The sequence below is a fragment of the Marmota monax genome, unplaced genomic scaffold, assembly GCF_021218885.2.
Source record: "Marmota monax isolate L192 unplaced genomic scaffold, Marmota_monax_Labrador192_F-V1.1 WCK01_AAM20220418_F8-fsc00082, whole genome shotgun sequence".
In the NCBI taxonomy this organism is placed as follows: domain Eukaryota; kingdom Metazoa; phylum Chordata; class Mammalia; order Rodentia; family Sciuridae; genus Marmota; species Marmota monax.
In genome coordinates, this window is record NW_026695207.1 from 7,723,298 (window position 1) to 7,742,736 (window position 19,439).

Genomic DNA, 19,439 nt, shown 5'->3' on the forward strand with positions numbered 1-19,439 from the left:
AGGGCCATGTGCCTGCAACCCTGGGTGCCATCAGGCTGCAAGTCAGTCAGCACTGGGCTCCACTTCTGGAGTCTGTGACCTGGGACCCCGAGGGTGAACTGAGGTGGCAGGATCCTGGGCATGTTGGGGCCCCGCTGGCCCCGCTTTGCAGCTTGGAGGAGGTTTTTGAGACCTCCGTCTCCCGCAGAGGGCATCTGGGGTCCTCAGCCTGGCCCCTGTAGCGGCCATCTTGCGGAGTGGAGAGAGGAGGCCTGGGCCCTCTGGGCCGGCTTGTCCGTAGTGCAGCGGCTGCGGGTGCCTCTGGGGGCAGCTGTGGCCTGGCCGGCCCTTGCTGAGGGCCTCGGGCGTGCCTCGCCAGGGCTGCCTGTTACGCCACTCCTCCTGTCTGCCTCTGCAGGTATCATGGCAGGATCCAACCGTTCCGGGGACCTCAGGGACGCCCAGAAGTCCATCCCCACAGGGACCATCTTGGCCATTGTAACCACGTCTTTTATCTGTATCCTTGAGTGGACGCTGGCCTCCCCACTTACACAGCAGCAGCCTGCGGGGGGCTTTCCAGGTCTGGTGGGTCCTGGCCGTGCCTCTGCCCTCCCTGGTGCTGTGGGTGCTGTGGTGCGATGCGCCCAACCAAGCGTGACAGCTGGATTCCCTCAGGGTGGCCATGTGCCACAATGTTGACCTTTGGCTTGGCAACCCACACTGTCATGTCTGACGGAACGTGTGTGGCCACAGCTGATGGTGACTGGTGTGCACACCGACCCGAGTGGGCTAGGACTCCAGGCGTCTTCCTTCGAGCCGAGGTCCACCTCCTGCCAGGCCTCCTGCTGTTCCCCAGAGCACATGCTGCAGGCCAAGTGCACCCTGACCCCTGGAGCCCCAGACAGAGATGGAGACAGGGGAGGCCTGAAGACATGGGGTCTGGGCACAGCAGCGGGTCAGGGTGTGGGGATGGGACTCTGGGAACGCTGGCCCAGGAGGCCCACTTGGAGCCTGGGGTGGGCCCTGCTGGCCAGTGGGCCACCCTCCCCCGCGGCCTGCTGTGCTATCACTCTGGACTGACCGACCTTGACCTGGCTGCAGATCTCTCCTGCATAGTGCTTTTTGGGGCCTGCATTGAAGGCGTGGTCTTGCGAGATAAGTACGTTGGTTTCCACAGAGGCTTGGGCAGGCGTGTGTGGTCAGCACCCTCTTTCCTGAGGGCAGCTTCAGCTTTAAAATCAACCTTCCTAGAGCGTCTCAGCTCCGCGTCTGAGCTGAGAGCCCTTGTGCTGGGGTTGGGCACCCTCGGCCTGACCGAAGCGCTAACAAGGCCCCAGCTTGGGCCCAGAGCCTGGGGAGCCGCAGGGTGCAGCCACGGTGCCTGGCGGGCTGGGGCGTGGGGGCACAGGTCCAGGATGGTGAGGTGCGGCTGCTGGGTGGGGAGCAGTGAGTGGAGGCCTCGGGGCCTTGCTGGGTTGCCGACAGGAGGCTGGTGCTGCCCGGCCCGTGAGGCGTGGCCCGGCAGCGAGCGGTGCCCTAGACACCAGAACCCCTCAGGGTCCTGGTGGGGTCTCTGGTCGGGAGGGGTCTTGGGCCTGACTTTCCCCCTGAGGAGCCCCCCTGCCCTTCCACCAGGTCCCACTCACTTGGGGTCAGGGTCTCTGATTCGTCCTTTGGAAGCTGTACCAGCTGCCCACCCTGCTTGCTCACAGGTTTGGGGAAGCCCTGCAAGGGAACCTGGTCATCGGCATGCTGGCCTGGCCGTCCCCCTGGGTCATTGTCATCGGCTCCTTCTTCTCCACCTGTGGTGCTGGCCTGCAGAGCCTGACGGGGGCGCCCCGTCTGCTGCAGGCTATCGCCCGTGATGGCATCGTCCCCTTCCTGCAGGTGAGCCCTTGGCCCAGGCTGTGGTAGGTAGACATCAGGTGTCTTGCTGAGGGAAGGAGCCCTGGGAAGGTCAGGGTCCTGTGTGTGAGGGTCCCCGAGGGTCTGCTCCCTAACCCTAACCCTAACCCTTAGGGTAAAGAGAGTAGACACGTGTTCCACCCCAACTAGTGGTCACTATCCCTCTGGATGGTGGGCTAAGTGCGTGGTGTGGTGGGCAGAGCAGCCCCTGCCCTCTAGGCCTGCAGATGCCTCTGAGATTTATTCTGCGAGCAGCCGTGAGGCCCATGTTGGTCCTCCTCGCCTGAGGGGGACGCTCCCTGCTGTCCCACTGCACGTCAGCCAGGGCCTGGGTGTCTGGGGACCTCCTGCAGAGCATAGGAAGTTGGTGGCATGCAGATGAGTGACTGGGCCACTGGACTGCACCACACCTGCCGTTAGACCTCAAAATAAAAGGTCAGGGGGACAGTCAGCGGTAGTGCTTATCCAGCATGAGTGGGACCTGGGTCCATCCTTAGTGGTCCCCGGGCCCCAGTGCACGTGTGCACACACAGGAGAAAAGATTATTTTCTCTGAGCTATGGAGGCTGACGTCTGAGCTCGAGGTGTCATGGGCTGGCTATCAGAGCTTCTCCTTGTTGGGACTTCTGTCTTGGTGATGGGTTGTGGAGGTTGGGCTTCTGGTCTTCCATCTTTGGCGGCCCCTGCTGGCGGGCGCTGGGTGGCTCACCCGAGGGAGACCCTTCCTGCCCCCAGCCCATGTGCCTCCTCCCCGCAGGTGTTCGGACATGGGAAGGCCAACGGGGAGCCCACCTGGGCCCTGCTGCTCACAACCCTCATCTGTGAAATGGGCATCCTCATTGCCTCCCTGGACAGTGTGGCCCCCATCCTGTCCATGTGAGTGGCCCCGTGAGGGCACAGGGCTACCATGCATTCGGGAAGGTGCAGAGGACAGCAGGGCAGCAGGCCACAGGGTCACGTGGGTGCCGAGCTGTCTGGTCAACCAAGGCTGCGTGGCTGACTGAAGGCTGCTGTGGTGGACACCAGGGCTGTGCAACACGTGGCTGTCGGTGGCAGGGTGGGATGTGTCCACGAGGCCGGTCAGCTACTGGAGCTGGACTTGAGGATGCAGTGACACTCCCATGGTGGGGGGACCATGGTGTGGACAGGGGACCCCGAGGAGTGCAGTAGTGAGCAGAGTGTGGACAGGGCAGCCGGTTGGGGCCACCGTTGGCTGAGGGGTCGGTGGCCCCTTGTGCTGCCCACCTGCTGCAGGTTCTTCCTTATGTGCTACATGTTTGTGAACCTGGCCTGCGCCGTGCAGACCCTGCTGCGAACGCCCAACTGGCGTCCACGCTTCAAGTTCTACCACTGGTAAGGATACCTCAAGGCTGGCGGTGGCCTGGGCCGGAGCCCCCGTTGCCCTGTAGAACCAGCCTGCAAAGCCCAGAGCCTGTGGCCTGTCTGCCTCCATGCTCTTTGTCCACCCCAGGACACATGTGGGCCTCTTGGGCCCACCTGTGGTCAGCCTGGACTGGGAGGGCCCGACAGGCAGGTGGCCAGCATGTTTTCCCAGCACGTAGGAAGGGTCATGAAGGGAAGGGCAGTTTCTGTGGGCAGCCGCACGGGTGCTGGACCAGGAGCTGGGCAGCGGCACCTGAGCTGTGTGCCCCCCAGGACGCTGTCCTTCCTCGGCATGAGCCTGTGCCTGGCCCTGATGTTCATCTGCTCCTGGTACTATGCCCTCTTCGCCATGCTCATCGCCGGCTGCATCTACAAGTACATCGAGTACCGCGGGTGAGTGGCGCCCCGCACAGCCGTGACCTGCCTCTGTGGCTTCCCTGACCAAAGTCCCGAAACCAGCCTGGCACAGCGTGGGCTGCTTGAGAAAGTGAGGTAGCCACCGTGGCCCACGTGGTGGCCTTCTTCCTCTTGAACTCTGACCTGTTGTGGTCAGGTCCGGCCCCTTCTGTATCCCGGCTCCTGGCCCTCTGGGCTTTCCCAGGAGACCCAGCCTGTTGGATGGCCCACCTGGCCCTGATGGAGGTGGGTGCCAGGGCAGAGTTGCCCTCCCTTTCTTTCCTGGCAGCTGGAAAGGGCTGGGGTCCCTGGGCAGCTGTGCCCAAGGTCACTGTCTGCTCTTCAGAGCACCATTTCCATCACTTGAACTGCCCTCTGTCCCTGATGGCACTGTGGGTCAGTCCCACTCAGGGGCTGGTCTCTGCTGCTTCCACCTCCCTGTTCCCCCAGGGTCCCCGTGTCCCTATCTGTTAACTAGGGTCGCAGAGACCCCACGGGTGCCCTGCCAGAGGCACTGCTGGGCCCAGCACCCGCTCTGCCCACAGGGCTGAGAAGGAGTGGGGAGACGGCATCAGGGGCCTGTCTCTGAACGCTGCCCGCTACGCCCTACTGCGCCTGGAGCACGGGCCACCCCACACCAAGAACTGGAGGTGAGTGGGCCCCAGCCCTGGGGCAGAGAGGAGCGGGGACAGAGAGGAGGGAGGGCAGAGAGGAGGGAGGGCAGAGAGGAGGGAGGGCAGAGAGGAGGGGGGCAGAGGAGTCGGGGGGCAGAGAGGACGGAGGGAAGAGAGGAGGGAGGGCAGAGAGGAGGGAGGGCAGAGAGGACGGAGGGCAGAGAGGAGGGAGGGCAGAGAGGACGGAGGGAAGAGAGGAGGGAGGGCAGAGAGGAGGGAGGGCAGAGAGGAGGGAGGGCAGAGAGGAGGGAGGGCAGAGAGGAGGGAGGGCAGAGAGGAGGGAGGGCAGAGAGGACGGAGGGAAGAGAGGACGGAGGGCAGAGAGGAGGGAGGGCAGAGAGGAGGGAGGGCAGAGAGGACGGAGGGCAGAGAGGAGGGAGGGCAGAGAGGAGGGAGGGCAGAGAGGAGGGGGTCAGAGGAGTCGGGGGGCAGAGAGGAGGGAGGTCAGAGAGGACGGAGGGCAGAGAGGACGGAGGGAAGAGAGGAGGAGGGCAGAGAGGAGGGGGTCAGAGGAGTCGGGGGGCAGAGAGGAGGGAGGGCAGAGAGGAGGGAGGGCAGAGAGGACGGAGGGCAGAGAGGACGGAGGGAAGAGAGGAGGGAGGGCAGAGAGGAGGGAGGGCAGAGAGGAGGGAGGGAAGAGAGGAGGGAGGGCAGAGAGGAGGGAGGGAAGAGAGGAGGGAGGGCAGAGAGGAGGGAGGGCAGAGAGGACGGAGGGCAGAGAGGAGGGAGGGCAGAGAGGACGGAGGGAAGAGAGGAGGGAGGGCAGAGAGGACGGAGGGAAGAGAGGAGGGAGGGCAGAGAGGAGGGAGGGCAGAGAGGAGGGAGGGCAGAGAGGAGGGAGGGCAGAGAGGAGGGAGGGCAGAGAGGAGGGAGGGCAGAGAGGAGGGGGTCAGAGGAGTCGGGGGGCAGAGAGGAGGGAGGTCAGAGAGGAGGGAGGGCAGAGAGGAGGGAGGGCAGAGAGGACGGAGGGCAGAGAGGAGGGAGGGCAGAGAGGAGGGAGGGCAGAGAGGACGGAGGGCACAGAGGAGGGAGGGCAGAGAGGACGGAGGGCAGAGAGGAGGGAGGGCAGAGAGGACGGAGGGAAGAGAGGAGGGAGGGCAGAGAGGAGGGAGGGCAGAGAGGAGGGGGTCAGAGGAGTCGGGGGGGCAGAGAGGAGGGAGGGCAGAGAGGACGGAGGGAAGAGAGGAGGGAGGGCAGAGAGGAGGGAGGGAAGAGAGGAGGGAGGGCAGAGAGGAGGGAGGGCAGAGAGGAGGGGGTCAGAGGAGTCGGGGGGCAGAGAGGAGGGAGGGCAGAGAGGACGGAGGGCAGAGAGGAGGGAGGGCAGAGAGGAGGGAGGGCAGAGAGGAGGGAGGGCAGAGAGGAGGGGGGCAGAGAGGAGGGAGGGCAGAGAGGAGGGAGGGCAGAGAGGAGGGGGTCAGAGGAGTCGGGGGGCAGAGAGGACGGAGGGAAGAGAGGAGGGAGGGCAGAGGAGGGAGGGCAGAAGAGTGGGGGGGGCAGAGAGGAGGGGAGGGGCCAGAGAGGAGGGAGGGCAGAGGAGTGGGGGGGTAGAGAGGAGGGAGGGCAGAGAGCAGGGAGGGCAGAGGAGTGGGGGGGCAGAGGAGTGGGGGGGCAGAGAGGAAAGGAGACAGAGAGGAGCGTGTTGAGGGGGTAGAGAGGAAGAAGGCCACCCTCACTTGGAAGCTGTTGACCTAAAGCTTCTGCCCATAGCCCTTGGGCGGGGTCTTGTTGGGGCCAGCAGAGGCTGGGGCCACCACAGAGGCTGGGTCACGAGGGTGGGTCCCCAGTACCCCCCCACCCCCCCCACCGGCCCCCTGCAGAGTTGCTGGAGAAGGGCAGAGTGTCCTTGCTGGTCCCTGCTCTGGGTGTGGCGGCTGGCTGTGAGCTCACCCTGTGGACCACCTCACCTCCAGGGGCTGTCACCTGCCCTGCGGGCTCTGGCCTGCGTGGCCAGTAGTGGAGGCCCTGCCTCATGCTCCAGGCACCTCAGACACAGCCTGCCCTTCCCGCCCCCTGCCCTTCCCGTTGATGGCTGGGTCCAGCTACATGTTGCCGTGGTCACTGCTGTCCCCTCAGGCCCCAGGTGTTGGTGATGTTGAACCTGGATGCTCAGCGCTGTGTGAAGCACCCCCGCCTGCTGTCCTTCGCCTCACAGCTGAAGGCCGGCAAGGGCCTCACCATCGTGGGCTCAGTGCTGGAGGGCACTTACCTGGACCAGCACCTGGAGGCCCAGCAGGCTGAGGAGGTGCGTGGGCAGGTGGCTGTGTGCGCAGAGGACGGGGTGTGGCACACGGAGGGCCACCAGTGTGCCCTCTGCCTCCACGGGGGAAACAGTCCTGTGTGCCGCGGGGCCATTCGCGTCACAAGGGCAGGTTGCAGGTCTGAGGGGCAGGCGTGAGAACCGGAGGGACCCAGGCCTATGCAGCGCAGAGCCCCTGAGGGGCTGCCCAGCCTTGACCTCTGCACCTGGAGCCCCTCGCCACAGCCCAGCCTTCCTCCAGGGTTTGACCACCAGCTTGACTGAGCGAGGGCCTCCGCTGCCCGATTCTGCCCATCCAGCTCCGTGAATGGTGGGGTGTGGGACCTGCGCCTCCCGGGCTCAGTGCTGTGCTGACTCCTTCTGGCCCTGGTCTGGTGGCTCTGTGACACCTGGGTTCCCACGACGGTTCTTCATTTCCTACCTTTGCACCTGTGTGTTGGGGGAGCCACAAACCTCAAGGCATAGGGGCCACCTGCCTCGGCTGCCTCTGCAGCCCGGGTCCTGTCACCTGCTGGCCCCTGCCTGTGACGTGTTGCATTTGGAACTGGGTCTGCTTGTGGAGCCTTGGTGCCAGACCAGCTCAGGCCTTCCGCTGTTCCCTCTGGGCAGTAGGTGTGTCCACCTTTTCCCTGGGGCCGGGAGTGCCTGACCTTGCTGGCGTGTCCTGCAGGGTGCCCTCTGCTGTCCACGTGCTCAGCCTAGCACTCAGTTCAGCCCAGGTTGGTGGCCTGTGGGGGGAGACTGGGAAGAGGGTGGCTGTGGACAACCCTGGGCTCAGGCTCCACCAGCCTCGGGCCGCTCCAAGGCTCAGCGCCTTTGGGGAGGCAGGAGAGGCCAGTGGCTCTCAGCTCATGGCACTCTGGGGGTCTGCCCCCGGCTGCCCTTGATGTGAACCCAGAGTTAACCCAGGGCTGTTGTCCCAGAGCTTGACCGGCTCCTGTCGGGTCCCAGGGGGCTCCTCTGGTGGCTTAGCCTGGTGGCTCCCTGCATCTGGCCCAACAGTTGTCCCTGTTATAGGAACGGCCGGGGCCCATACCTGACCATGGCCTTTCTTCTGGGGTGTTGGGGCCGGCACCCAGGGCCTCATGCCAGCGTCTGCTGCTGCGCCACACCTGGTCCTGGACAGCTCAGGGTTTAAAGGGCCTCAGCGGGGGATGTGCTTGCTTCAAGTGGAGGCCCAGGCCTGTGGCCCTGAGAGCCGGCCTCCTTATTGATCAGCAGAGGCAGGAAGCAGCCGTCCAGGGCCCATCTGTGCCCAGGCCAGCGCCAGGGGCTGACATGCTTTCCCTAGGAGCTGTGTGCTCTCATCAGACTTTAAGTTAGTGGCATAAAATCGAGAACGATTTCAGAAAGTCTTTAAGTCACAAAAGCTTCTATTCCGTGTGACTCGTTAGAACCCTGGAGTCAAAGTCCTCTTCCCTGCTCTGCTGGCACGAGGAGAGGGCGTGGTATGGTCCCGCTGCTCACCTAGCCCAGAACCCCGTCTGCGGACACCTGTCCAGAGCCTGCGGCAGGGGCACCGATGCCCTCCAGTGGCCTCCTGGCTGAGACACGGCTGTGGTGGCGTCCTGCTCCATCCCTGAAGACCCCAGGCTGCCCGCGGCCGGCTCCCCTTGGCAGCGTGTTGGGCAGTTTTTGATTTGAGCTAATTCTAAGGGGGAGCATGTCTGTGGTCCCCACATCTCTGCCCTGCCCTGGGGGGTCGGTGTGTGACAGAGGCATCCAGAGAGTAGGCCTGGAGGTGGCGGGAGGGAGAAGGAGGGTTTTGCTGGGTACGTGGCTGGGGAGCCCCCGGTGAGCTGAGAAGCCCAGTAATGTCACTGCAGGGCTGGTGCAGGTGGCAGCTGGAACTGCACAGAGGAGGCAGAGAGGTGGCCGTGGCCCCCACGTGAGCCTCACGTGGCCTGCAGTAGCTTGTCGAGGGTCTGCAGACAGTGTCTGAGGTGCAGGGTGGCCAGGCTGCGTCCTGAGACTGCTTCCTGCCGTGTCTGGCTCCAGGCTGGTCCCTCCAGTCTGGCCTCCGTCTTTCCCTGCTGCCAGCCCTTCTCTGCGTCCAGTCTCTGCTGACTCCTACACGGACACTTGCTGCTGGATTCGGGTCCAGGCAGGTGATCAGCATTCTCACCATGAGAGTTCCAGCCACATTTGCAAGGACACCTTCCAAATAAGGTCACATCTTCAGGTTCTGGGGTTGGGACATAGCCATCTCTTTTGGGGCCACCATTTAACCCTCTACAGTCCACTTTATGACCCCCCAAGTTCACATCTCATGTGTGCAAAATGTTCATGACATTGAGACGTCACCAAAAGGTCCAACTGCTGCTGCGTCAGCTCAGCCACAATCCCATCCAGTCCTGCCTCTGCACCCCCTGGGTGGTATCCTGCGGCTCGGAGGGTCTCCGTGCTGGAAATGTGGACAGCGGGTCCCCGTGGCAGGCACTACTGTTCACAGGGCAAGGTTGGGGGAACCAGGAGCACGAGTTTGGAGCCAGCCTGCCAGAGCCCAGCCCCATGGGTCCCAGGAGTCCAGCGGCTAGGGCAGGAGCCACGGCTTAGGGGTACATATCATGAATCGTGCGTGTCCAGCCTCCCCTTGACATCTGGCTGCTGGGGGTGGCTGCTGGGCAGACGCAGCCCTGGCAGAAAGACAGCAAAGTGGTATTGTCCAGCTTCTTGTTCTTGGACCCCCACGCATTCTTCTCTAGAAGTCATTAGGTCCTACTGACCCACTCAGGTAGTGTCTGTGTGCTGGGCATGTGGCCCGTGGCCCAGATCCCCTGATGGTGATGTGGAGCGACACTGCTCTGAAGAACCGCCGGGGGCAGGTGACCCTCCTCGGCACCTGTGTCTGGTGGTGTTGTGCACACCTGCTTGCTGTGCCCGTCTTCCTCACTGTGCATGCACAGCTGATGGCTGCAGGCCAGGGTCCCGTGGGGGCCCCTGGTGCGTGCTGGTCTGGCCGCCCTTAGGCATCCCTTCCATCTCCTGCAGAACATCCGGTTCCTGATGGGCCTGGAGAAGACCAAGGGCTTCTGCCAGCTGGTGGTGTCCTCCAACCTGCGGGACGGCACGTCGCACCTGATCCAGTCGGCCGGCCTGGGGGGCATGAAGCACAACACGGTGCTCATGGCCTGGCCCGGGTCCTGGAAGCAGGAGGACAACCCTTTCTCCTGGAAGAACTTTGTCGGTGGGTGTGGCAGCCAGCACCCCTCAGCCCTGCTGGGTGTGGTCCCTCCCCACTCGGGTCTCAGTCTCCAGGCCCGAGCGTGTTCCTTGGGGCCATGGAAGGCCTGAGCCACACTGTCACCAGACAAGTAAATGGCCACTGGGCAGTCTTGAGGCTCTCCCTTCCCTGGAGCCCTGTCCCCAAGTTGGGGGTCCCCAGCCTCTGACACATAGTGTCTGCATCTGGGCCAGGAGGACCTGGTGATGTGAGGGCCTTTCAATGCCTGCCCAGGGCGGGGGATTCATAGAGACCCTGCCTCCATGCCGTTGTGGGTCAGCCCGCCCTCAGTGACCCGCTGCCGCCACTTCTCTCCACAGACACTGTCCGCGACACCACAGCGGCCCAGCAGGCCTTGCTGGTAGCCAAGAACATTGACTTGTTCCCGCAAAACCAGGAACGCTTCAGCGAGGGGAGCATCGACGTGTGGTGGATAGTGCATGATGGGGGCATGCTCATGCTGCTGCCGTTCCTGCTGCGCCAGCACAAGGTGGGCAATGCCCGGTGGCGGGGTGGGGGGCACGCTCATGCTGATGCCCTTCCTGCTGCGCCAGCACGAGGTGGGGGGCATAAAAACACGTGGACATCGTGGGGGATGGGTGTGCCCACACAAGTGGGCCTAGTCCAAGGTGTGGGGGGGCAGCTGTGCCTGTTCAAGGTGGGCTGTACCCAGGGAGCATGGGGTTGGCCATGCCTGCCAGGCTCCCCATGCACGTGGCAGCTGGGGCAGGCAGGGCTTGCCCAGGTCTAGGGACCCCTGCTCCGTCCCCAGGTGTGGCGGAAGTGCCGGATGCGCATCTTCACAGTGGCCCAGGTGGACGACAACAGCATCCAGATGAAGAAGGACCTGCAGGTGTTCCTGTACCACCTGAGGATCAGCGCCGAGGTGGAGGTGGTGGAGATGGTGTGTGTGGCTGCTGGCCTGAGGCGCCGTGGGGCTGGGTGTGGCTTGCAGAGCTGGGCTCGCAGAGACAGTGCAATGTCCCCAGTGCCTCTGGCTGATGTCTGTGGCCTAGGTACGCCTCCTCACCAGGCAACCCGTAGTGCTCCCTGCCCCTGGCCTCCAGCCTGCTCAGGCCTTGGGTGTGGCCACCGGTGGGAGATGGCCTCACGGTCCCACAACTGGAAATAACCAGCCATCTCTGTCTACACAGGTCATCAGTCAGTGAGGTCAGCCTGGTGTAGGGCAAGGTGTAGGACAAATGGGTCATTTGGTGGACAGTGTCTACTGAGTCCCAGGCACCTCCAGAGAGCGAGGTGTGGAGGCGGCCTGGGCAACGGGAGCATCTGTCCCAGCCACGGACCCTGGACCCTAGGTGCCCTGAGCTGCTGTGGCCTGCAGTGAGGCACCTGACCCCCAGAGCCTCTGGTTGCCCTTGGGGGGGGGTGGGGTGGGGTAGCGGTTTTGCAGTTCACACCAACAATTCCCGGTTGTTGATGGTGGGTGACGCCCAGTGAGCATGGGGCCTGCCCAGCTCGGGCGAGTCTGCAGTCCAGTCTGGAGTAGAGCTGCTGGGCAGGACCACATGCTACTGCCCCCGAGGGGCTCTGCTCCTGCTGTAGTGATGTGGGCAGGCCCCTGCCGGGGGTACGGAGGTCCAGTGCTGGCCGACAGCCTCCAGCATCTTGTCTGGATTTGCACCTCTGATCTCTAGTGAGGTCAGCATCTCCTCGGGCATCAATGACGACCCTTGGTGTTTTTCTCTCGGTCTCCATGGGGCAGTGTTGTCCCTGGTGGTTCTCCTGCTCTGAAGGAGCTTCTGAGGCCGGGAGCAGGTTGAGTGCCCCTTCCTGTTCTCGCGACGGGGCTCACTGTCCAGCACTGCACATCTGCGTCAGGACAAGATCCAGCTGCTGGGAGCTAGCCGCCTGCATGATGGCCTTAGCTCATGCAGCCCTGGTATGGGCTTGCCCTCGGGGTCCAGCTGCTCTGAAGAGTGGCACACATGTCACAAGAGCTGCTTGAGGAGATGAGGCCTCAGGACCACAGGGGCTGGGCAGGGAGGCAGGCAGAGCAAGCCACATCCCCTGACCCTGCAGCATCTGTGGGCGTGACCACCCATCCCTCAGCCTGCAATGCTGGCTGCCTCAGAGGGCCACAGAGGGCCACTGTCCTGTGTCCCACCAGTGGCCCAAGATGACATCGTCAGCTGATGGAGTGGGGCCCTTTGATGGCCATGGTTCAGGATGATGGGCAGTTTAGAGTGAGCGCAGTGGGCAGGGCTGCTCTGGACATGGAGCAGAACCTAGGGTCCCTGGGCAGTGGCACTAAGTGCCGTCCCCTGTGGGTCTTGTGGTGTGAGCTTGCGTGTCATAGAAAGCAGCACGAGTTGCTGGTGAGCCCCGAGGTACCAGCTGGATGACCTGTCCAGGACCTTGTGCCCTGGGTGCTGGGTCAGGGTGTAGAGATAGGCTCTCTTGCTGTCCACATGTTGATGGCAGAGGGCCCAGGAGGGGCCCAGGGCAGCAGAGCCTGCCTGCTGTGACTGCCGATCACACCTGACACTCAGGTCCACACACTACCCAAGCTGCTTGGGGCCCAGCTGCAGGTCCCCAGGGGCCCTGCAGGGCTCCGGCTCAGCTGCTCACCAGCTCAGGCCGCAGAGCGTCAGGGACCCCGTGTGCCTGCTGTTGGGGCGCTCTGCTCACCTGTGTGCTGTGCATCTCTAGGTTGAGAACGACATCTCTGCGTTCACCTATGAGAAGACCTTGGTGATGGAGCAGAGGTCCCAGATGCTGAAGCAGATGCAGCTGTCCAAGAACGAGCGGGAGAGAGAGGTGTGTGGGGCCTGAGCCAGACGCTCCCAGAACGCGTGGGCTTGCGTCCAGGAATGCACACAGGAAGGCGTCTGTGGGGGTGAGGGCAGTGGTCAGGGAGGTGCACCTGCCCCCCCAGAAGCCCGTGGAGTCTGGCAGGAGTGCTGGGCAGGTGAGCCACACGTGGCCAGGGCTGCATGGATGACCGTGCGTGTGGCACACAGCCTGGGGCTTGGGTGTTGGTGAGGGGCTGCTGTGGCCTCCGGGGCCCTCAGGGTGGTGTGACCTGCGCATTGGCATCTCCTGGCCACTCCACACTCGGAATGGCCGGCAGCTGACTTCGGCCTGAGAGGCAGTCTCCTCCCTGGGCTCTGCGGACACACCTGCCAGGCCTCACACCCTAGCCCTGCATCACAGGTTTGGTAAGAGGGGGTGATGCTCTGTGGGGTCAGCGTCAGCTCCCTGCCGTCACCGGTCACGCGACGGCCCTGCCCCGGCACCTGGCTGGCCCTCTGTGGTGGGCCACGGCTCCATGTGGTTTTGGGGGCCAGGACAGGGAGGCAAGGCCGGGGGGGGCGTTCAGAGACGGGAGGAGTGAGCGGCGCTGAGAGCCGGGGGACTGCTGTCCCAGGGCTGGGGTGACCGGGGGTTCCGGGCCGCTGCTCTGAAGTCCTTTTCCATGGCCAGCCTGGCTCATCAGCTGCTGTCCATGGGGTAGCTCTGGTGAGCCTCTGGCTGTGCTGACCCCTGCACGTCCTCCAGGCCCAGCTGATCCACGACAGGAACACTGCGTCCCATGCCGCGGCGGCCACCAGGCCCCAGGCCCTGTCGGTGCCCGACAAGGTGCAGATGACCTGGACGAAGGAGAAGCTGATTGCGGAGAAGCACAGGAGCAAGGAGGCCAGCACCCCTGGGTTCAAAGACCTCTTCAGCCTGAAGCCGTGAGTGTCGTGAGGCCTTGGGCAGAGCCAGGCCCTGCAGCCCCTGCCCCGCGCGCCCCGCCTGCCCCCCCAGGGCCCGCGGGTCCACAGAGACTCCTCTTGCTGCCTTTCAGCACCGGTGGGTTGGGCGGTGAGGCAGGTCTCAGCCCTGGGGCTGCCCTGCTCTGGTGATGGCCGCACGCGGCTGCAGCACCTCAGTTGTGCCCGACTTTCCACCAGCTGAGAGCCCCAGCAGGCCTCTGGGCCACCTCTCCCCGCGCTGTGCCAAGAGCCCTGGGCCCGGCCGAGGCCCTTAGGGCTGCAGTGGGACCCGGGGGTGCAGATGTGGCTTGGTCCCGTGTCCAGCCATGGCCGGCTGAGCCTACAGTGGTGGAGCTGACCCTCGGGGCCCGGGTTCTCAAGGAGGGCAGAGGGGTTTTACATGCCCCGTGGGAGGCCCCAGAGGGGCCCAGGACAAGTTCTGCTGGCTGGGGGTGCAGCCTGGGCGTGGCCAGCAGGGGTTCCGTGGAGTAACGTGCTCTCCGTGTTTTTCTTCCTCTAGAGAATGGGGAAACCTGTAAGTTCACGGCTTTGCCACCGCTTTACGTGGGCCACCTCGGTCCAGTTGCTTGCATGTCTGTGCTCGGCCCCTGTGTGTCCTGTGTAGCCCACTCCTCAGAATGGCCCTGGGCCTGCTGAATGTCATTCCCTGAGTGATCCCTGTGGCAGCCGAGGCTGGTCCTGAGGGAGCACAGGGTGGGCATGTGCTTGCCACAGCGAGTGACCCTACCCACACCCCAGCCAGACCACCCTCAGGAGCGTCCCCCTTCATCTCCAGGGAGGGGGTGTGGGTTGAGTCCCGCTGTGGTCAGGCTTGTGAGGAGCACCAGGAGCGCCAGGGGTCTGAGGGGTGAGCCCACAGCTGGGGTCCAGGCTGCCAGTCCCAGGGGGGGCCATCCTGGCAGGACCTGCTGGGGCTGCGGCTCTGTCCCTCCACCCGTCTGCCGGTCCTCATCCCCTCTACAGTGACCTCCTAGGCTGTTGGATTTAAGGCAGGTGGTGCCCAGGGCAGTGTCAAAGCTGGGCACTGGAGAGGGCACCTCAGCCATGCGACTGGAGAGGCCGGGAGGTGGGGCCACTGGGAGTGAGGCCAGCAGATGTGTGGGGAGCCCCGGGTTCTGCTGTCTGTGAACCTGAAGGTGCCTCAGATGGCTCAATGAGAAACAGTAGGTGCCGGAACACGTTTGACCCCGGCCCTCCTTGTGCCCACGTGCACACACCTGGGTGCATGCGTGTGTGCACCTGCACACACACACGTGCCAGCACACACAGACACACATGCACACACGAGACTCCTTCCAGTCTTGGGCTTGCCTCTGTGGGAAGGGTGAGGATGCTCTGGAAAGTCAAGGTCGGGCCCCCCTTTGGGTCAGTCTAGATGTGAGGTGTACTGACATCTCACTGCATCTCTGGAGCACACTTTGTGTGCACGCTCGTGTGTACCCATGTGCACACCTCTGTGTCATGCTGGTGTAAGAGCGTGCTGGTGTACGCGAGTGTGCATACGTGTGCCTGCTGGCGTGGACCTGGCCTCATCTCCTCTGCCCCTGGCCACCCTGTCCTGCCCCTGTGGCTCCCAGCTGGAGATACAGTCTGGAGAGCCACCAGGTGCAGATGTCCTGTTGGGGGTCTGCAGTCACTGGGAGCAGAGGCCTCTCCTGTCCTCTGACTTCCACAGGCCACCTCCTGGGAACCCAGCCTGGCCTCTGAGGCTGAGGAAGTCCTGTGACGCACGCCCTGCCCTTCTGGAGTCCCCCTGCCCACACAGTGACTGCCCCCAGGGTGCCATGGGGAGACCGGCTGTGACCGGGCCAGGTTCCAGGGGGAGGGGCCTGCTGCCTTCTTTCCTCCAGGTGGGTGGTGGGTGTAAGCAGATGTATTTGGCTTGAGGCTTGTATTTGGTCGAGCTGATCAGAGGGTGCTAGCACAGGACATCACGGGGCCTTTCCCTGACCTCCTGGTGGCCTCTGCCTGGCTGTCTATGTCTGGGGCACAAGTGACCTCTGCACAAGGCTGTGGAGGACACTGGGTGGGCAGACTAGCGGAGGCTTGCACAGGTCCTACCCCATGACAGGGTCAGCATGTCGGCTGGGTCTTCTAGCCCAGACACAAACACCGCGGCGGGAGTCCTCTGTGGAAGGGCTTCTCCACGTGGCTTCTGGGAGTGCCAGTTCTGCAGCTAGCTGACCCAGGCTACCTAGAGAAGGGACTGTGGCCTCCTGGTTGAGGGTGGGCAAACAAAGACGTGAGGCCTGTGTTCTCTGGGTGCCTACCTGTGCCTGTGCCAGTCTACAGTGCCCCAGAGTTACGTGGTCACCCCTGGGCCTGGCCACCAGGGACGCTGAGGAACACAGCACCAGCACTCGGTGGGAATGCACTGCGGGCAGACCCAGGCCTGCACCACCAAGGCCGGAAGCCCTGTCCACCATCCGCCAAGGTGCAGCATTGCCCAGGGGCTGAGGCCGGGGCTGGAGGGGCCCAGGTGTGGCTGCAGGTTCTCTGCTGAGCCCGTCCACATGGCAGGGGCCTACGAGTAGCCGCCCTGCAGTGGCTGCTTGTCAGCTGGGGCACTGTGGGCGCTTCCCTCCTGAGCCCTGGCCCTGCCCGGAACCAGAGCCTCTGCTCCGTTTGGACCCGCTCAGCCAGGGGTTTCAGCAGGGTTGTGTCAGAGCCCCGAGAGGCGCAGGCCTGTGCCCATTCCCAAGCCTGTAGGACAGCCGCTCCCTCGCACCTGCTCCCTCCTGCAGGCTCTGCTTTGTGGATGTCCTGTGCCTCTGCAGTCACCAGCCGCTGCGTAGACTAGAGGCCTGGTGGCAGTGGCGTTCAGTCTAGAATGCCGGCAGGTGCTTCCTGCTGCTCCAGAGCCCCCCTGCCTGCCACCAAGCGCTTCTCCTAGGGGCCTGCCCCCCGGGACCCCTTGGGCCACAATCCTCCTGGCCCGGCCCTGCCTAGCACCAGGAGCCAGGGGTGGGTCAGCCAGGCTGAAGGCCTCCTGCCCACTGCTGCCGCCCCTCCCGCAGGGACCAGTCCAACGTCAGGAGGATGCACACGGCCGTGAAGCTCAATGGGGTCGTCCTCAACAAGTCCCAGGACGCCCAGCTGGTCCTGCTGAACATGCCGGGGCCCCCAAAAAACCGGCAGGGGGATGAGAACTGTATCCTTTCCTGTGATGTTGCCTGCAGGGACGTGGGCACCGTGGGGGCTGTCCAGTGGTTTCTGAGTTAGGGGCTGTGGCTGGGCTTTGTGCTGCCTCTTGTCCAAACAGAGGCCCCCAAGGCAAGTAGGCAGGGGCCCACCTGGGGTCACCAGGCCAGACCACATGGTCCCCCTGCACGTACCCTGCACTGCCCCTGGAGCTGGGGGAAGCCTGGGACAGAAGGGGAGTGGGCTGGCCCCTGCGGTTGGCATAGACCTGAGAGTAGGCGTGGGTAGGTGGGGTGGGTCCCTCCAGGGTTTGGAGAGAGGACGCTGCGGCTGAGCCAGTGGGGGCCAGGGCAGTGCTGCCCCATGAGGTGCTCTTGGCTTACACTGGGGGTCAGTGCTAGGCTACAGGAGGTGGTGTGAACACTAGGCCTGAACAGTAGCGAGTCCATATGGTGCTTTCTGTGGCTGGCCCACGATGGAGTGAGGGCGAGAACAGAACAGAAGCCAAGCCTGAGCACCCGGCCCGGTGGGGGTGGGGGGCAGCCCTCACCTGCCCAGGTAGGGCATCTTGCCTGCTGTACCCCGGGCCATCCTGAGCTTCAGCTTGCTCCTGCTCAGGAGGGCAGGCAGTGAGAGCCCAGCTCCCTGGGCTGGAAGCTCATATCCGCTGACCATAGCTCAGTGGTTCAGCTGTTGGTAATGCACGCCTGATGCCTGGGGTCCTGCTGGACTCCTCCCTCAAGACTGCAGCCAGCCCTGTGCCCAGGCTGTGTGGGGTGGGCATCTCCTGGGCTTCTGGGTCAGAGACAGACCCTGGGTTCTAGGTGCTGGCTCTGATCCGGTCACCTGGCTGAGGTTTGCTTTGAGGTTTGTGGGGTTAGCGGCCACTTTCTTCTCTTTCCTGACCAGCAGCCCCTCCATGTCCTCCCCACTCCCTGGGGTCCCCCATCCCGCCCCCCAGAACAGGGTCTTCTTTGGCTGGTCTTGGCCCCTTCCCAGGTGTACTCTGCGTTGTAATAGAGGGTCTCCCCTGCACGTGGCCCAGGGAGACCTGCCTGGCCTTAACTCTGCACCCAGACATGGAGTTTCTTGAGGTCTTGACCGAGGGGCTGAACAGGGTGCTTCTGGTCAGGGGTGGTGGCCGGGAGGTCATCACCATCTACTCCTAAGGCCTGATGACGGTGGGCATGCCAGATGGGGTGAGGACGGTGCCAGCCCAACTCAGACTGACAGATGTCACTCAGGCCACCTGACCTGCTGTACCTGGCTTCCTACAGAAGTTTCTAGAGCCACCACCTGGGCTCCCTCCACACAGAAGACATTCTAGGAAGTACTGAGAGGGGCCGCGAGTGACTGGAGAGCCCCCTGTATCCGTCCAGGGCAGAGCTCCATGTACCCAGCAACCTGGGATTGACCAGTGTCCACTGCCCAGCCTCAGCCAGACTGTGACTTCGCATGTCATTGACACCCCACACAGAACACTTATGGCAAAGCATGCTTGTCCCCTGGGCCAAGGGCAGAATGTCAGTGTGGCCGTGGGGCTCCGTGCCTCCCAGTCTCCCATGAACAGCTGGGCCAGTGCACACTGGGCAGGGTGCTGAACAGAGCCTGCGTCCCGGTGGGGTGTGAGTGCCAGCTGCGTCCCTCCTGGGCTCCCCTGCCGAGCTGCGGCTGTGTGGGGGTCCCAGCTGCTCTTCGTAAGCACCCACAGGGCCCTGCCAGTGTGCGCCTGGGCGGCGGGGGCTTGCTGCCCTGAGTGGGGGTGTGCGGGACCTAAGAGCCGGGAATTCTGCACATGGCCCATGTGCAGAGTGGAGTGCCGTCCCACCCCTTGCCCTGTGAAGGAGAAGGCAGCCTCAGCTGGACGAGCCCCCTGCTGGGCGTGGGCCCCGTGCGGTGAGGCAGCAACAGCTGGGCACCCTCACCACCTGCTGCTGGTTCGCACTTTACCTTGGAGCTTTCCGGTTCTAGGTCAGCTGTGTTGGCAGGCTGTGGGCTCACTTGGCCTTGCTGGCCTCGCTGCCCGCTGCGTGGGTTATTTATTTATTTAAACACCCTGGGGCCTTTTGGGGGTGACCCCACTGTCCACAGAGCTTGCTTCCTCAGAGGTCCCACACTCAGGCCCTGGGCTGTCTCTGGCGCCAGGGCTCCCTAGCGAATAAGCCCGTCCACAGAGTCCAGGTCAGGGCAGAGGCACTGTAGGGCACAGGGAGGGTCAGCTCGCCAGTGACCACTGTTCGGCTCATGTCCCACACAGGCAGTGGGCCTGCCCGCCGAGGGCCGCCAGAGCAGAGCCGTGTGGAAGGCCCCTGCCTCGTCCCAGGAAGGGCCGGGGGACCTGGGCTGCAGCTCCGCCCCGGCCGGCTTTTCCTTTGTGAACCTGCCTTGTCACTGCAGCCATCCAAAATCGACTTCATGGTTTCCTTTTATAGATTCCTTGTCTTTGTCTGATTCTGTTTGTAGAATAAAGTCCTATGAAACCTGAGGTTTGGGAGAATTTCTCATTGAGCAGAGTCCAGCAGCGGGAGGAATGGGCTCACCCTCCCTCCTCTCGGAGGGGCTGTCACAGGACGGGTCCACCAGCTCAGCCCCGGGGCTTGGGTCCTGGCCTGCCTGGCCAGGAGGAGGCAGGCCAGGGCCCAGCTGCTGGGCAGCAGCACCAGGAGCCCGTGGCTCAACCCGCAGTCTGCACCAGGGAAGGCCTGACCAGAGTGCTGCTCGCTGCAGCAGGTGGGCATCTGG

The 19,439-nt window shown here is 63.9% G+C and overlaps 1 protein-coding gene across 5 annotated transcripts in view; it reads left to right on the forward strand.

Annotated features, from left to right (window-relative positions):
• Slc12a7 (solute carrier family 12 member 7) overlaps positions 1-19,182 on the forward strand; it is a 70,299-nt gene extending 51,117 nt beyond the window's left edge. For 3 of the 5 annotated variants that reach the window (XM_046430399.2, XM_046430401.2, XM_046430400.2), the window contains exons 10-26: positions 398-496; positions 1,081-1,138; positions 1,692-1,866; positions 2,641-2,759; positions 3,138-3,236; positions 3,540-3,659; positions 4,208-4,312; positions 6,410-6,578; positions 9,585-9,780; positions 10,137-10,306; positions 10,589-10,720; positions 12,487-12,594; positions 13,336-13,514; positions 14,056-14,070; positions 15,232-15,406; positions 16,574-16,707; positions 17,775-19,182. In XM_046430399.2, coding sequence (XP_046286355.1) covers positions 398-496; positions 1,081-1,138; positions 1,692-1,866; positions 2,641-2,759; positions 3,138-3,236; positions 3,540-3,659; positions 4,208-4,312; positions 6,410-6,578; positions 9,585-9,780; positions 10,137-10,306; positions 10,589-10,720; positions 12,487-12,594; positions 13,336-13,514; positions 14,056-14,070; positions 15,232-15,406; positions 16,574-16,702 — 2,048 coding nt within the window. In that variant the 3' untranslated portion in view covers positions 16,703-16,707; positions 17,775-19,182. The remainder of the gene's footprint in view (positions 1-397; positions 497-1,080; positions 1,139-1,691; positions 1,867-2,640; positions 2,760-3,137; positions 3,237-3,539; positions 3,660-4,207; positions 4,313-6,409; positions 6,579-9,584; positions 9,781-10,136; positions 10,307-10,588; positions 10,721-12,486; positions 12,595-13,335; positions 13,515-14,055; positions 14,071-15,231; positions 15,407-16,573; positions 16,708-17,774) is intronic. The other 2 variants (XM_046430403.2, XM_046430404.2) reach the window with 1 other exon arrangement.
• Positions 19,183-19,439: the final 257 nt, after the last annotated feature.